Source organism: Pyxicephalus adspersus, chromosome 8 (genome assembly GCF_032062135.1).
Source record: "Pyxicephalus adspersus chromosome 8, UCB_Pads_2.0, whole genome shotgun sequence".
Classification (NCBI taxonomy): domain Eukaryota; kingdom Metazoa; phylum Chordata; class Amphibia; order Anura; family Pyxicephalidae; genus Pyxicephalus; species Pyxicephalus adspersus.
The window spans coordinates 20892248-20910519 of NC_092865.1; the positions used below are offsets into that span (position 1 = coordinate 20892248).

Consider the following 18272-nt stretch of genomic DNA (forward strand, 5'->3'; position numbering starts at 1 on the left):
GATATTCTATCCCATAAACAGGCAATGAGTATGTACAGGTACCAATAATATAAATCTTACCCCATCAGGAAGAGCTCTCCAACATACAGCACTAACAAATTCATTGGTGTCATCTTCCTTACGGTCTTTGTCCAACACACTCTTTACTGTGTCAAACTTGAAAGTCAGCAGTGTCTTTGAGAGACCTTTATAGTATAGGTAGAGGGAATTGTTTTCACTTCCTGAAAAAGAAAATACATATTGAGTTCTAATGAACTGAGTAGTAGAAGATGAAAATTAATATAAACTCAAGTTTAAAGAGATAATTCATAAAAGGAGAGGATAGGGGGATTGGAACATTTACCACAACAGGGTTGCCAGGAATGCTTCTATGTATACAGAGTCTTGTTTCTGCACAAGACATCAGCCACCAGGCAAGAAATCTGCACTGGTAAATTGGAACTAACACCCCAGGAACTAATACATTTTAAACCATCATATTATGTAAACATTATTAGCATGCATCCCATCTCTGTTTTTTTTTTTTTTTTTTTTTAAACACTTCTCTCACTAACTCCTAAACATAATTATAAAAAGTAACACATGAGCAGATTCTTATATCTGTATAAATAACCAGACTTGCTATCAACTGGTTGTAAAGAAAGCCCTTTTATTCTACTAGTTCTATTTGGGGGGGGCGTCAGGCTGGAGAGCGAGTCGAGTGGGAGCAGGAAGACTGCATACAAGCCTATTTTGCACCTAAGAACATTGGTCGCTTTTGCATGAAAATCTGTTGATTAACTTAATGAAAAGTGGAATACTTGCTAAAACTTTACTATAAAAGACTCAGATGATTCTGAACTCTCTGATAGCGGATATAAGCTGCATATATGTTTGTTGTTTGCTGATAGAAGCTATATTGTTTTTGAACAAAATAAAGAGGCTTGTACAATAAACAAACTACTCTGTGTGCTTGCTGAAAGGGCTAATCCCCATCTATATCACAATACATACACACAGTCCTAAAACATTGAATTATAAACATTGCATACAATTTGCCTCATAAAATGTAAAGACCTGCCATACACAGTCAACTGCTGTATATGATAAACTGATAAGAGGTGATGTGAACTTTTACAATTGTTGCAATGCCACATTGGTCAAATTGTTAAGAAATGGACTAGGAAATGTTTGGAAAGTCAGGGAAATGACTAGTTAAAACAACCTTTCCCAACCCCTTTAACATGAGGAACCCTTGAAACTTTCAGGTCTTCAGGGAACTCCTGTTATAATTACTTTATCCACAGATCTCAGTACATTAGAGTGGTGGTCATTGTGAAGAATGCCTTCTAAATTGCTGGCCAGGGGGAAGAATATCAATTCTACAGATATACAAAAAGATAACTGGAGTCACTTAACTGACCTGGGAGGCACCAATTGCCTATTGCTCAAGGAACTACTAGCAACTTGTGAAGTAACCCAGGCTAAGAAACAATGAGTTAGAACATTTAGACTTAAGCTGAGTAAATAAATCTATAAAAGGGTGCAAAAAAAAAAAAAAAAGGTCTAATAATTATAAACAATCATGACTTATTCTTGATGAGCTGCAGCAATTGCAGCCATATGGACAATTTAGGATGAAGAGAACACTATGTAAATGCAACATTCTCTACAGAATACTTGTTCAATACCAAAAATGGGCTAATGATTTATTATTAGTATACACAGCTCTCCAGGGAAATTGTGGTAAAACACTAAATTTATTTTGGGAAGTGTAGAATTAGAGCGTACAGGGAAAAAAATGTGAAAAGACATGTTAAGAAGAAAATATTTAAAATACTAACCACAGGCAATATAATCTCCATTTGATGCTAAACCAACAAAATTCTTTTCATTGATATGACCCTTAAAAGAGCGCAGGCAATGTGGTCTGGAGACATTCCATAGCTTCAGCTGGCTGTCTGTTGACCTAAAGATTAAAAAAAAAAAAGAATTTAGAAGCACCAAATGCAAATCAAACAGAGTAAATCAAACAGAAAAAACAAGATGACTCCATCTGAAGTAATCCTGAAAGGAGGATATTTTATACCTGAATTACAAACGTAAAGGTATAGCCAGGTGTAAAGGCAGCCCCACTTCTTCTGAGCCCTGATGGTCAGGAGCAAATCACAAACTAAATTAATTTGCTTTAACTATAGCCTACTAAAGAAGGACACAAGTTAATGCTGTATTATTGCTGGAGCAAAGAAAACTCTGAGGTTGATTTTGGAAACCCCTCCAAACAGCTACACTAACCAGTGCAGAGTGAGGTGGTATATAAAAAACAAAACAAAAAAACACATAGTATACAGAACAGAGTGTAACGGTTTGAAAATTGTTTATTACAACAATGCACAAAGTTTAGAAATTAGCAATATTTAACGTTGAGAACAGCAGAAAGGTAGATAGGCATCTTACCCACAATATAGAATTTATATAGCACTGCGGTGTACAGACTGGTTCACTGATTACTTTCCCCATGTGAACTCTACAATACCTGGCTTTACCTTACCTCTCAGTGACATAACCTGATATGCAACATGACACAGAGCAAGAAGTGAATAGCTAAAAAGAAGTGTATTATTCTACAAGTTTATTTCTGTCCTTGAACAATCAGTAAGAGTAAAATGTTTTCATTAACATAAACAGTTCTATAAAAATGACTGACGGGGTGCAGCAGCATATTGTCTTGATGAGCACTGTAGGCATTCAGAGCCATTAATGGAGACAATGCCTTTCAGTGGTCTTCCAAATGAATTCATGATCTCCATGGAGATCTGCAGATACCATTTTCTGTTAAACTGAGGAGCAACCGACTCTGTGAACCAGTGATCAGGTTGATGTGCATGATAATTATCAACACAATTTTATTCTCTCTATTCTTCATTCAGATGTGGGCGCAACCTCAACCCTTCAGGGAATTTCATTGATGATACTGTGTTATATAACCATTCTGAACTGTGCCAACAAACAGAAAAACAGCAGTATCCTAAAGTGTACCTGTTCAAAAAGCAGTAAAAGGCATTAGTTCTACTTACTACTCATGATGCCTACACTATCAAAGCAAAATACTGCTGCATCTTCATCACTAATTTTATAGAACTGTTTATACATTAATGAAAATTGTTACCTATTTCTGATCCTGCTTAAAGAAATCAAAGTATTCAATTAAGATCAAAGAATGCAACCTCATCTTTTTACTAACACAATTTTACTTTTTCTCTATCAACAGTGGCAAACTACTGTTTGTGGATTAGCCAGAGATTGCTGTGGCTCCAAGTTCACAAGCAGCAAAGATGTTTAATTTGTACAGTGGTAGAGGATGGAAGACCTTGAAGTGACAGAGGAAAGAAAGACTGGTCCTCAAACACTATGGCCAAACAAGCCAAGGTGAAATTCCATGCAAGACAGACAATCAGTATTCATTTCTCAAGGGAGAGGACTTACCAGAAAAGAAATAATGCCTCTAAGGCACCAGTTAAGGTTACTGAAGGAAGCCATTTGATCCCACAGAATCTCAAATATTGGAGTACACTGGAAATGTGAGCACATTGAAAGCACGTAGATGGGAATAAAAAAGGGCAGAGCCCAAATAAGAAGGCTCTGTGGTCAAATCTAATTTAACTCATCACAAAAATGGGAGATCAGCCTTTTAACAGCATTTGAAAGGTAAGTCTACTCATCCTCAACAGATGCCCTGATCCAACAAATCCAAAATAATTTACAGAGAGACTATAGGGAGTTGTCTCAGAGTGACCTAGAACAGATAGGTCAACGATAGGCCAATTGGAAGCCAAATTGAGATTCCAACTCAATTTTACAAGCAGAAGAGTTGGAAAGCAAGTAAAAACCTAGATCTGGGTGCCCAAGGTTCTTACCTTGACTCAAAGGCTGAAAATCAGCACGTGGAACCTACAAAAGATGGGAAGTAAAAACTTTCTAATCAACTAAGGTGATCGGTTCAGGAATATACTACACTTGTCTTACAACAGAAGGGGTAAGAGAAATTATCTGTACAGAAAACAGGTCATTAACATCATTTTCCCAAAGGCTGCAAATAAGCCCACAGTTCTCAGACAACAGCTAAGACAACAATCCCTGGATACTGAAAGGGTCCATAACCTTTAGGTGGAAGGAACACTTTGGCCTGAGCAGCAACAAATGGCTGGCAAGAACTATTCAAAAGCACCTAGATCTAAGAAATTACTAAATGACTAATTCTAGCAGTAAAACCAGTAGAACCAAGGGCTAAAAGATAAGCTATCTAAATACCTCTAAAACAAGCAAATGTTCTCAACACCCCCTTCAAGAATTAAACAGATTTGGAATACCCCTCTCCATGGATGGACAGGGACCCAGGGTTAGATTCTGAGTATGTATATGAGGAACAAAATAAGGGGAAGGAGATTTGGCGGACTTATCTTTTCTCCACCAAAAACTTGCACCAACTGCCATCCTTGATAAGACCGAGATTCGAACCTGGGACCTAGTGCTGCAAAGGCAAGAGTGCTACCTCTGAGCCAAATCATGTTTATATTTGTCTATGGATGTGGCAAGGGAGGGCAAGAGTTCGATAGGTTGAAGGTGATAAGGTTATGATCAGAGAGGGGGAATGGTGAGTTGTCAAGGATGATGAGGTTGCAGAGTTTTGAAAATATCAGATCTAAAGTGTGTCCGGCTATGTGTGGGGCCATTGATGTTCTGAGTGAGTCCAAATGAGGAGGTAATGGAGAGCAGTTTGGCTGAGGAGGGAAGGTTGGGTTCATCCATTGCAACATTAAAGTCACCAAGGATGAGGGTGGGCAGGTCATGGGAAAGAATGTGTGGGAGTCAGGAGGCAAAATTATCCAAAAATTGTGATACTGGGCCAGGGGGCAGTAGACAACAGCAATAATGAGGGGTAAGAGGCCAAAGACACGGACAGAGTGGACTTCAAAAGAGGTGAAAATGAGAGGGGGTGGGGTAGGACTCTGTATGTACAGTTAGGTGAGAGAAAGAGACCCACACCACCCCCTACATTGTTGCCAGGTCTAGAGTCAGAGAGCCAGAAATTTAGAAAGGAGAAGGATGTGTATGGATGTTACCTTATTGCCAACAGATTGGGCATTCCATAGACTGCCAGAGAGAGGGGGTAAGATCTTATAAATAGGGTGAATGGGGATGTGGTTAGGAGAAGGGCGTGTCTTGCTGAGATTTCTGGAGGGCCACATAATTATAACACGTTTTGCGATCCTTTCCACCTGCGCCTACTCTCCGGAGATCATTATCTGTCTTCGAGACTTTGTGCTGGAAAGGATGATTTTAGACACGCTATATCCCTAATTTACGTAATGCTAAATATGTCATCTAGTAAAGATTACTCATCTCCATTTCTAAACTTCTGGGGAAGTGAGCTTGGGATGACCCTCACAATGTGAACAGGTTATACGCTCTGCACAGCAGACATTGATCCATAGTGGAGTTCAAGAAATAAACTAAAAAATATTGGCTAGATGGTATCTAACCCCAAACAAACAGGCTACATGTTATGTTCCCGGCTGAGTCGGGGCTGTGTTGGTGGTGCGGCAATGCCACAGGATCTATGCTACATATATTTTGGTCCTGTTCTGTACTGTTTCTGGGCAAGGGTCAGAGAAGTTTGTCAGAAAATGTCTGTTCGGGAGATCCCTGAGGACCCGACATCCTTTCTTCTCTACCTTAACGACTGGCTATGGAAAGCATACAAGAATTCGGGGGTTAGACCTCCTGAGGATCTTACCTCTGGCATACATGATAGAACTGAGACATTTTTATCTAACTAGGCTCCTTGGAAAGCATAATTACTATATCCACAGCACACAATATATTAGCATTGTGGTCAGTTTGAAGAATGTCACCCTTAAAAATAGCCAAAAGGATCACTGGTATCCATCAAGCCGACATGAGAGTCACAAATTGCTTATTGCACAAGGAACCCCTAGCAACCTCCAGAGGAAATAAGAAATGCTGGTCTAGAAAGTGCTTTACACAAAACCTAATGCCTGAAAAGGAAGCTGGTGATAGGAGATTTTATTCTAGGCTGATCTATTGTTTATTGGTTTTGCCACTGTGCTCTTCTTTTTTAGAAGAGAAAGTAGAGATTTGCCTTAAGATTTAGGTCACAATTAGGCCCCATTACTTTCTAGTGTTACCGGTCAAATACCAGGGTTGTGGGTTTTTTATTAGGTTCTGAACAAAGACATAAGAAATTGTGGTCATTTTTAGTTAAATACTATTTAGCAATCTCTTTTTCCTCTTCCGGTCTTCACAAAAGTTTGCTCACCATTATGTGTCATTTTAATGTTAGGGCAGCATGTTCTGCTGCTATTTGCTGTTTAATAACAAATAACTAAATCAAAAGAGAAAATAGTTCCTTCTTTCTTCAATTATGTGGAGACATGATGAAAAAAAAACAAAAAACAAAGAACAGCTGGCATCAATTGGATTTCAAAATAGGAGACCCAGTATGCGCTGCAAGTAAATGTCATGAAAACATCATGTATTGAATATTTGTACAGCAATAAAAAAAGAAACAAGGAAATGAGTATTATATATAATATACCAGTTTACAAATATGAAAAAAGGCTCCAGTTCCATTAGAGCACATAAATCTCTCGGTGGTTCTATGGTCATTTTGTGTCCCAGTGGCCATACAATAACCAGAGAAAAGGAAGAGAAAACAAATATCCCTATTAGTGACACAGACAGCAATAAACCCAATTTGCACAGAGATCGTCTTGAAGACTATTACCCTGCTATAGTATTTTCCGATTACACCATTTATGAAGGGGGGCAACTACTAGATATAACCCAATTACATCATTTTCTTAACCATAAAAAAAAAGTGACTGGTGCTTTTTTTTTGAATGCTTACTTGCTCCAGAGATATAGGCTGATCTATAGCTGTCATAAAAACAAAAAAATCTTTTTCTTTGGACCATCACCAAGATAAACAGGACACATGTTACAACATATAATGCTTTTTTCTGGACTTCAACAAACATCTGGCATGTTATAACCATCCCATGTATATTTATCTACTTTAACAAAGATCAATTTAAACTACTTACGCAGAAACAATTTCATCTCCATTCACAAACTTGGCATAAGACACAGCTTTACGATGCCCTTTGAACACCATAATTGGCTGTTTAGTGTTGCGGAGGTCGTAATAATGTACACAGTGATCTAGAGATAAAACAACAGGTTAAAAATGAACGTACATAAGTTCTGTGTGGGAATATGTAGCCCCTATGCCTTAATGTATTAAAAATGTTGCATAGACATTGATTTTATTAGTGTGCATTCATTTTTTTTATTAGGAATCTGTAAAACCACAAATCAAAATTAGCACGCATAGGCAATACGAGTTATTGGATAATTTGTTACCAAGACACAGGCCACATAGGCTATTTAGCAAAGATTGATTGCAGAAATGAGAAAACGGGGTCGTGTTAGACGGAAATCTGTTTCTTGGATGTTGTCCTGCGCACTGCAATGATTGGGATCATGGAACACATCTCTCCGCAGTACAGGGAGCAATAATCTCCTCCAGTCCCCGGCACGCAGAACAGTGACCTATGTCCGATGAGCTCGTCCAGAGTAACCATGTCTTTATGTGGCCTATTACCGCCTTTTATTTTCTTGCAATAAAAGTTTTGACAGCTCTGGTGTGGAGGAAAAAAAACTTAAGTGATTTTGTTTTCCTCTGCTTAACTATATTTAAAGCCCCGTTCTGCCTGATAAATATCAGGGCATGAAAACAGTTCTGTTAAAAGGAAAACTACTAATTAGATTTTTCCAAATGTCACCTAAAATGTTCCTAAATTATCTTAGTTTAGAACAGACAATAAACCTCTAACAACAAATCACTGCTCTTAACCATCCCCAGTGGTGGTAGAAAATTAAAGGAAGTTTAGTGCAAGCATCAGACTGGAACTGGGCTGTGCTACAATGAATAAAGAAGAAAAATTTCACCTGCACACAATGTATTCCAGCACTGGATAAGTTTAATATTTGGGGGAGATAGACATCAAAGTACCACATGGGCATTTTGTCCCCTACCTGATATGTTCTATTGTAGAGATAAATGCATAGAGCTATAATGCATTTCATTACAATATTGGAATGTTCAGTGTGAATGGTGTATTCTTTAACTCTTGGATAAAAAAAAAACAAAAACAAAAAAAAAAAAACACATACTTGCTTTCTGTTGATCTGTTAAACATGAATTTTAAAGTGGCGTAATTGGCAACAAAAACAAAAAACCAAAACCCACAAACAAACAAAAAACACATCATGTGTATACTTCCTGTGATCTCTTTAAAAATTTGTACATATGAGAAGGGGCCAGACACAGTAGTTAAGTAAAACATACTAATCAGGGCCTACAATACTGAGTCCAGTTTAATTCCCTCTAATGGTTTAAACATTTAAGAATTCATATCAGTTTGGGTGTAAATTGAAGTATTCATAGTATCTGCTCAGGAATTTTCAAGAATTTAAGATACATTTAAACAAGATGTGTTAAAACTAACCTTTACCTTCTTACACCGTCAAAAGAGCTATGCCGATCTTTAACTTGTCCACAGTTCAATAGTACCAGTCAATCCCCTAGACATGTGATAAACTTTGTTAATCTAAGTTGATAGCATTCAGCAGTGTTTTATTTGCTTTGGCCAAACACTGTTCTATATTGACTGGAGATATGGCCATGGTTAGGGGTAACTGGCCATTTCCATCTAAACTCATTCTGACTTAACTGCTTAATCTAAATTATTACACTGGAGTGCCATAAAGAGTTCCATTATTTATTTATAATTTTAGAACATTTTGTAAACGTCTCCCTTTTTAATTTCTGTGGGTCAAACAGAAAGAAGGAAGACAAATATCCCCAGTTTCTTACATTTAGTTTAGTCAAAGGCTTGTTTTAGTATGCCAAGGCTTGTTTTGTCACTTATTCAAAGCTCCCGATTACCGCAGCAAGATTTCCCCCCCGACTTTGTGTGGCTGGGACAGCCATGCTTTATCTTCAGATAGGCTTTTAGTATTACAAATCCATTCTCCACATATTACACCCAGAGAGTGAAAGAACTATGCAGGATAACCCCAGAAACCAATCTAAATATTGGAAGGTCACTGCCAGAGCCTCACAGTTCCACTCCATTGATGTATTTGGAAAATACAATTTGTTAGGTACCACTTATACCAATGCCCAATATATTAATAAATAAAACATCTTTGCTGTACATCTATTGGTTACATATCCCAATTCTGTATAACCCTGTTCATCACGTAATCTAGTAGTACTTCAAATAGAAAATGCATGTGAGCCTTAACTCTGAAAGCTTATTTTGAGATTTTAGCCTGCTGTTGTAACTCGCCTGATAATTTTTTAAAGATTGACAGAGCTCTTTATATCAGTGTTGAGATGAACTCCAATGTGTTGAATGTTTGACAGCTAGGGACATCCCCCAGATAGAATAAAACTTTAGAAATAATACACACAGAAGAGCAAAATGGTTGAAATGTCCTCAGTGTTGAGTGCCCGCAATAAGAATCACTACTTGACAATGCAGATACATATTGATTCTTCCCATCACAGAGCTAGAAAGCAATAATAAAATGGAAAGATTAAAGCAGACACACTAAGTCTTTCAGCAGAGAATGTCTAACCTTTTGCACTGACTAAACTATTACTGGAGAAAAAGAAGAATGTAAGAAAGTGCAAGATGCACTTATATCTTGTGTGTGTTACATAATGCCACAAGTTCAGACAAACTTACATATATTACAAGCACAGAAATCACCTAAACTCTTTAAACCCTAAAGCATTCCTAAAAAACTGCTTCAACCTAACCTTTAGAAATTGCCTGAATAGGTGCGTATACTGAAAATAGCTTCAGCTGACCCAATCTCTTTGTAACCTTAACTCCTCCTATGGATATGTGTAGGAAAATGAATCAAGTCTTTGCCTCCTGGCGAATAGCCTGGACACGATTTTTCTACATGTGTAGGCCAGGCGCTCAATCGTTTGCTATCCCTTTAGGCATAGTTTCTTAGCTAGCTAAAATTAGGTGCTTAATTATTAATTGATTGCTAAGACATGCAGTGTTCTCTGTGTGAATTCTGTTTTCCCACACCCTCTTCTCTCTACACACATCAATTCAGACAATATGTAGTTTACATCTATCCTCCGTTTCTTAGCCACTAATAAAATAAAAGTTTAAAAATGTCTAAAATGCCCTAACAGGGGATGGAAAGCAACAGCTGGGCTAACTTGAAAAGTCTGAACTGCCCTCTGCCATATGGTTGCTCACACATGAGGAATAAAGAAAAACAAAAATGCCATCTGCTTTGTAAGTACAGGAACACAAAATGTATGGAAAGCAGATAAACATGCAACTTCACACTTTACATGAATCATTTACAAGGAAATATGTGAAGAATTAGGAGTTCCTCATTAAAAAGGTCTATAAACTAAACATACACATATGCCGGTGGAATATTTTATCCAAAATGTTTTGACTACAACTAAGATTTCTCTTCTAGCAGAATTGGGTTATGAGATAAATTGCATTCTAACTGCAAAGTTCCAGTAAATTACACTTAATAAAAAGTGTTCTATGTACAGCAGTTATATGGCGATTATTCAGGGCATGTGACAAGTTAAACATACCTGTGCAATGTGCATTAGCAAAGCCCATTTTCTGTTGGAGAAGGTTCACAACTTGGAGAATAAGAACTAAGACATTGTTTGGCTAAGGACCCTCACTTCATGATCACCAGGTAGTTTATTAAAAGCAACAGTATTCAAAAATAAAAAAAATAAACAAAACTCAGATTTCTACCATCTGCCTTTGGAGAATTTCCCAGTTTTTTTATGCTTTTCCTAATTCTACATACAAGTTGCCATTATCTGCTGCCAATGGACCAATGCCATATTTAGTGTTAAGTGAAATTAGGGTTATTACCGTAAGGAATTATTCTGTGTATCAAAAACACAAGTTATTTTTTCAGGTTTTGGAAATTCTTGCATAATCAATGTAATCCCATGTTGCTCTTGAATAACTATAAGCAGCAAAAACTACCTTCAAAATGTTCTGTAGCTACAATCCCTGATCATCCACCTCAAGTGATTCTTCACTGTAAATGCACTAATGCAGTGGTCCTCAACAGTTTCTAGCTTGTGGACCACTAAATCCACCGGCACCAGACCGTGTGGGGAGCTGGGTTTCACTCAAAAGGGAAGAAACTTCTCCTTTAGTGACGTCATGATGCCAGAACCCACCCATTCTCATATCGCAGGTCTGAGCCTGTCCAGGGACACAACCTGCCCACAGCCTGCGATCTGTATGGGAGACATTAATATTAATAAACAGGATTTATATAGCGCCAACATATTACACAGGGCTGTACATTAAATACGGGTTGCAAAAGACAGACAGTGACACAGGAGGAGGAGAGGACCCTCCCCCGAAGAGCTTAAAAATATAGGCGGTTGGGGGGGGGGGCATACAGTAGGAGGGGAGATATGTAGTGGTGGGAAGTTGTATGGGTAGGCATTTTTGAAGAAATTGGTTTTGAGCGCTCTTTTAAATGAGCAGAAAGTAGGAGCAAGCCGAATAGGATGAGGAAGTCAATTCCAGAGAGTCAGGACAGATCTAGAAAAGTCTTGCAGTCGTGCATGTGAGGAGGTTATGAGTGAGGAAGTCATAAGCAGGTCATTGGCGGAGCGGAGAAAGGGGCTTGCGGAGTATTTTCCTACCAAGTCAGAAAGGTAGGTTCGACAAGAACTGTGGAGGGATTTGAAGGCAAAATATTGTCACCAGCTTTGGCTGGTGTGCTCCCAAACAGGGTCCTTCTGACCCTGCAGCCCAGAGCCGTGGCCCACCTGTCAGAAGGCCACTAGTGGGCCGCAGATCGGGGGTTGGGGACCCTTGCACTAATGTACTCCTAAACATTGAAATATTAATCAGTAAAAAGTAGCTAATCAAATTAATATTATTACACAGTATTTATATAGAGCTGACATATTGCACAGAGCTTTACGAAGTCTATAGTCATGTCACTAGTTGTCTCTCAAAGGGGCTCACAAACTAATGTCCCTACCATAGTCATATGTCATTACCACAGTGTAAAGTCATTTTTTGGGGGGAAGCCAATGACTCTTACTGCATGTTTCTGGAATGTGGGAGGAAACCCATCCAACATAGGGAGAACCTGCAAACTCCATGCAGGTAGTGCCCTGGGCGAGATTTGAGTGCTAACCACTGAGCCAATGTGCTGCCCTTTTATAACTTCAGAACATAAAAACAGGGCATGATGTAAACAAACATGCGCATTAATATTATTTACAATGACAGTGTGAAACATTTAGTCTTAAATCTGGTGTGATACGTTTCTTCAAGCTAACCATCTATGCAACTGGGTAGAATTAGAAGTAATGCAGAAACAATATTGGCTAGTATTTGTGTTTACTGGTGGTGGTTTGCACCAAATTAGCGTCCCACCAGACTGACTGTCTGTTATGAATAAAAAGTACATTATACTCGATTCAAGAGTTCACTACACCAACCAAGGCTTCCTGCTGAGCTTCGGCTGGGTGTGCTTTTAGGCACATTGGAGGAGCTCAGCAGGAACTCCAGCCTGCCCCCAAATAAAGGAAAACCCCTTTATGATATGAGACAAGCTCAGTGGAGTCAGACATTACCCGAGGCGAGGTAAACAAACTAAACTGAAAACCTAATATTCTCCAAATTAAAATGGACAATGGCTATAGAAAGCCTAGCTTGCTTAGAGGCACAGTAAATACACATGACACATCAGTTACATTTCAATCTGATCTCCCAGTTGAACTAATGTACAGGCAGCTTTTTCTCTACTTCTTCTGCAGTTTACTAAACAAACTTTGATCGGAAAAGGGACTGATATGCTTTGTAAAACACTTCCCATTGTGTGACATTACTATTTGTTACCTACAGATAAAAGTTAACCTATATTATACCTTTGTCAACTCATTCACATTCTTAAAAATATTTGAGGAAAGAATTTTATGAAAAGTAGAGAAGTGATTGATCCAGAGATTTTTCATTCAGGTCTGAAATTAAAATAGAACCACAGAATTTCATCTGGAATGTCAGGCAACTAAATATTTATTGAATGCTACAATTAAACTTTACACACTGTTAAAAGACATGGGATTTACAATGTTCCACAAGCATTTTTTTTTTTTTTTTACTAAACTGCTTGTATGGTTTACTGTGGTGCTGGCACTCCTAGGTGTGATATATAGCAGGCTGTTTTTCAGTATCAGAGACGATTGGAAGAAAAAAAAAAAAAAACATTCATGGCAACATCAAACTCTTCCTAAATCTAACATCCTAGAGCTTTTATGTTGAGAGATTTGATCCAAAGAGATAGCATTAATCAAAGCAAAACAAAATTCTTTTGTTTTCACTCCACCATTACATGTTGCACAGGTGAACAAAAAGACTGGCTGCTATTTGATTTGATTTAAAAGGAGGATAACAAATGTGCATCCATTGAACTTCACCAATATCTGAGGACGAGAAAGGCACTTCCAGCTGGCCCATTTTATTAATGTGATCATTCTCCTTAGAGATCTATTCTAGCTCTAAAGTTGAACGGCTAAAGTCTAGCAAAATGCTAAGGACCCATTGATAAGATGTGAACAGAGAACCAATAGTCACTCAACGGATAAATACCTAAAATAAAGACCTTTACCTGCTCTATCCAATACTGATAATGTATTGACACAGCTGTGTTTTAGGCAATGTAAATTGTCTCTCCAGATCAGGGGTCCTCAAATTTTTTAAAACAAAAGACCAGTTCACCATCTAGATTGTTAATGTTGGAAGACCTTGAAACTTACAAATCGTTAATGACAACCCTACTCATGTGAGGTTATTCAAACCTGGAGGTTGACTGCTCAGGTCAGAGCACTGTATTATAGGAGGCGACATGTTTATATGCAAGTGCAGGTATTATGTGAGGGTTCTGACAAAGGAGCGTATAAATCATCCTTGGCAAGGGGTGGCTGGGTTTGAATTTTCAATGATTTAATCTCTTCTATGCCAAATCACCAAAATGCCAAGTTGATAAACAATTTAGTGTTGTCATGCTGTCAGCATGTATCCAGGACTTTCAGGGGCCTGCATATTTTTTTTTTAAAGTAGATGTAACACAAAAGTGTACCGTATATTTACAAATGGAGGACAGAAACGGAGCGTTGTTGGCCTAGAACAAGAATTGTCTGAGCAAAAAGTTTAATAGAAAAATTGTCTGTTAGTTTATTATGAAATTATATTAGCATGGTAATGGATTATAGTGACTGGGTATAAATTGAATTTATAGAGAACCAGACAGTTGCCCCTAATAAGCCTTACTACTGTCTCCAAATGGTGATGGCAACTTTACTGCCTCAAATTTAGACTTTGGAGATGAAAAGTTTTTTTTAACCCACCGTTACCATAAAGCATATGCATATATTGTACTTGGAAACAATAGGGATCCAGGGTCCTTAAAGTGAAATTTGACACGACTGCTTATTACAAAATGGCTTACTATGTGCTGACAAACAGATAACAGGCGATAAAAATGTCAATGATAGAATGCAACATTCACAGCAGGGAAGAGAAAGGGGTAAAAAACCTACAATTAAAAGAAAAACTACTTTGATAAAGATCACAATGGCCAATGCCTGCCTGACTGGCAAGCAATCTTATCCTCGTCACTGGGGAAAGCAGTCAATTCCGACAGTGACTTTAGTGATGCACAATTTACATGACTACGCTAATCGTTTTCACTCGGTCTTCAGAGTTGCCACCACTCCACAGTCCCTGCCAAAAACTCCATTTACAGCCAAGGACCGTAGCCTAGCATAGAATTTACCACACAGGGAAAGAAGGAACCATATGACTTGCTGGCACCCACACCAGCCAATGTTTATTCATCTTGTTAATATCAGTGGAATGGGTTACAAGCTTTCATTCATTTATTCCAGGCTACAAACACCTACTTCAGTTTGCAGGCAGTCATTATAGCACACCTGCCACAGTGAAGGGATGAGAAGGTTTCAGAAGTTAAAGCAAATTACTTCAAGGCAACTAGTCACTTTGGTGTTATAAAACGTTTATAATGTTCCTGAATTGAGAGCAAAGTTGTCACTTGATAAAGTTTGTGCCTTCTTGCACTATACTGGGTTAAGTGGTTGTTGATAGGGGTGTCAATCAGACCCTGGCCACATCTAGACCTGCCCATGTCTTTGAGGATGTAGAGCACAGATTCTGCTGCTGAAGACCCCAAATTTCCAACTAGCACAGTGGCTCAAAGGTTAGCACTCAGGCATTGGCAGTGCCAAGTCCCAGGTAACACTGGGGCAAATTTTCCTATCAATTGCAATTGGAAACTTTTAATTACAACATTTACTTAGATTTTCTGATCAGCTCAATCCTTACTACATGAAGCATCATAATGGAATAGCATATTCACCTACCTGCACAGCCAAATGCCAGGTGATAGCGGGAAGAAGGACTAAATTTGACACAGCATACGTTGGCTTTGGCTTCAATACTAGCAACAGAATTATCCAAATTGGTAGACCACAGCTTCACTGTAAAAAGAAGAAAAAAAAATGTAAAGATTTCTATCTTCAAACAAAAATAGAACTGGTGTGGAAGACAGCAGTGAGTAAGATGTGCATTAGTTCTAGAACCAGTATAGTACACATTACTGGGTATATAAGGAAGATATTATCACAAATATACTTGAAAGCTACCTCACGTCTTTAAAGCTTTGGGTACACAAGTCATTAAAAATGATAAAAAATAAGCACCTACTAACAGAAGATGTACTTGTGCTCTGTAAAATACTGCTTTACAATATGGCTTAAGGTGAATCTGGCCAGAATGTTGTTTAGTCTAAACAGAGCCCAGTAATAAAAGAGCAGTGATTTATTTCCAGATTTAAATAATATCATGCAAAACCAAGTGCCGAAACAGACATTTATTTCTTACATTTGCCCTAAAATACAGAAAAAGTCTCTTCTAGGGAGTCCTTGAGGGGGAAATAGCATTCGCTGCTTTCAACTGCTTTACAACTTGTACATACCTTTATGTGCCTCTTGAAAGCCAATTTTATTTGGCAGGGTTTTCTCCCTTCTATAGGTAGAAGCCATCACTTATTTAACAAACCGGAAGTACCCAAACTACTTGGATTCAATCTTCTCCAATCAACCAAGCCACACAATCTGTGTGAATCTTTGGTCAAAAACCTGTATTTCATATAGGATTCATTCATTAAGCCATCTACTTCTTAAAGCCACAAGAGCTAGGAATTCCATTGGAAAAGAATTCCATTCCACTGTTAACGGAACCCAAATACCTGACGGAAACTGTTTTTATCATGAGTAAAAATACAGAGCTAATTTAGAACCTTTATACTGCAGACTTATTTTTCAAAATTAACATTCAGATGTATATGCTGCTATATGAAAAATTAAACACCACACTCAAACACCTGCATATCAGTGACTGCACAATTTTTTTTGGAGCAGCCTAAAAAAGAGATACAAATCAGGTGTAATAAATGGTACACAACGTGCTTTTCCAAAATCCACAGATATGATTAGGACTACGCAGGAGAGCTGAGAAACTCTGCTCTAGAGCAGTGATTTTCAACCACTGTGCCGCAGCACACTAGTGTGCCATGAGGGATCTTGAGGTGTACAGTGGGAAATTATCCAATTACCATTGTCGAGTGTCTGTGCTGTAGTGACTGGCAGAGTAATGTAATACTCTTCCATGTCAGTGGGTGGCAGTAGGTAACAGTTTTCTTGTTCATTCTTAGAGACAAAAGAATTAGCTACAGAGTGTCATTTTGTAACATTTTTGATTTGTGGTGTGCCGCAGGATTTTTTCAATGTAAAAAAATGTGCCGTGGCTAAAAAAAGTTGAAAAACACTGCTCTAGAGAACCAACAACACAGTAAAATCGACTACATAGTAGCTCAGTATCCATGCGTGAAAGCATAAAGACCCCAAACCTACAGGAATTTAAAAGTTATTAGTAGACTGCATAAATGATAGTTAAAGCATTAAACACCCAACAATATTAGACTAAGCATGTTTGCTGACCACTCAATTAATATCCATGTAACAATATAACATTTAAAAACAAGCCTTTTTCAATTTTTTGATCCCATCCAAATGATCCCAAATGTTCTCAGGAAACCTCTGAAAAATTAATTTATTAGAGGCCAATGGTAAGAATGATCCCATTATGGCGATATTAAGGTAAGAATGTCCTTTATAGTGCTACTCAAAATACCACTGTTCAAGACAGATAAAAAGATCACCGGTGTTCTCCTACTGGCCCTACCAAATGAAACTTTGAAAGCAGCTTTAGAAGGGTGTTCAATCAAAGTTCAAGGAACCCTTAACAACCACTGGAAAAACCAGGATGAGAATGGCTAACTGAAACAATGAAGTTCCTTGACTACATCTGTGTCGCAGAATTCCACAGTATATTGACACTGTCATTCTAACAGGTTTGTTGCTGGCAGCTGATCTCCAACCTCCGAATACAAGTCATGAGTAAATACACAGTGTTTGGAATTATAATAATTTAATTCAGATACTGATAGAATACGGAGATCTATAATGAACCGCAGATGTCAAACAGTCAATAGTGTTGAATGCCAGAATGCGATTAACATTCAGGCTGCATACACACACCTTTACCTCTCAGAAGTAATAGACACAAGAGCTGAGTTCAGTTACTGAGGTAATAGATAACACTGGACAGTAAGGTAATAGAAGGGTTATGGAGGAATACCTCGCATCCGACCAGATTTACTTAACTAAACAATGAGCAAATGATCTGAATGACAGGGCACAGCTACTCAAAAGAAATGCTAGATTATAAGTGATGAGACAATCACTCTTTATAATAAAGCAGACTAATAATTATATATAACGAAACTGAAAGATTAATACCATCAGCATAAAAGTGATATTGCAATTTATAGGTATGTGTGTGTGTATGGGTATGTGTGTGAGGAAGCTGTGGGTTGATGGCGGTCTATGTATTGCAACCCAACTCTTCACTAACCACCCAAAAACAGCCGGGTAGTTATTGAAAAGTGCTGGGTGGTGCACCTAGCTAAAAGGTGTGTGTGTAGGTAGGTAGGTGTGTGTGTGTGTGTGTGTGTGTGTG

General features: G+C 38.1%; 1 protein-coding gene across 1 annotated transcript in view; it reads right to left on the bottom strand.

The window, feature by feature from the left end:
* The window catches only part of COP1 (COP1 E3 ubiquitin ligase), a 129053-nt gene that overhangs the window by 32264 nt on the left and 78517 nt on the right, over positions 1 to 18272 (bottom strand). Inside the window, exons 15-18 of the mRNA XM_072419732.1 lie at positions 15554 to 15670; positions 7107 to 7224; positions 1824 to 1948; positions 61 to 221 (exon numbers count right to left, since the gene is read on the bottom strand). Of these exons, the coding sequence (XP_072275833.1) occupies positions 61 to 221; positions 1824 to 1948; positions 7107 to 7224; positions 15554 to 15670 (521 nt within the window). The remainder of the gene's footprint in view (positions 1 to 60; positions 222 to 1823; positions 1949 to 7106; positions 7225 to 15553; positions 15671 to 18272) is intronic.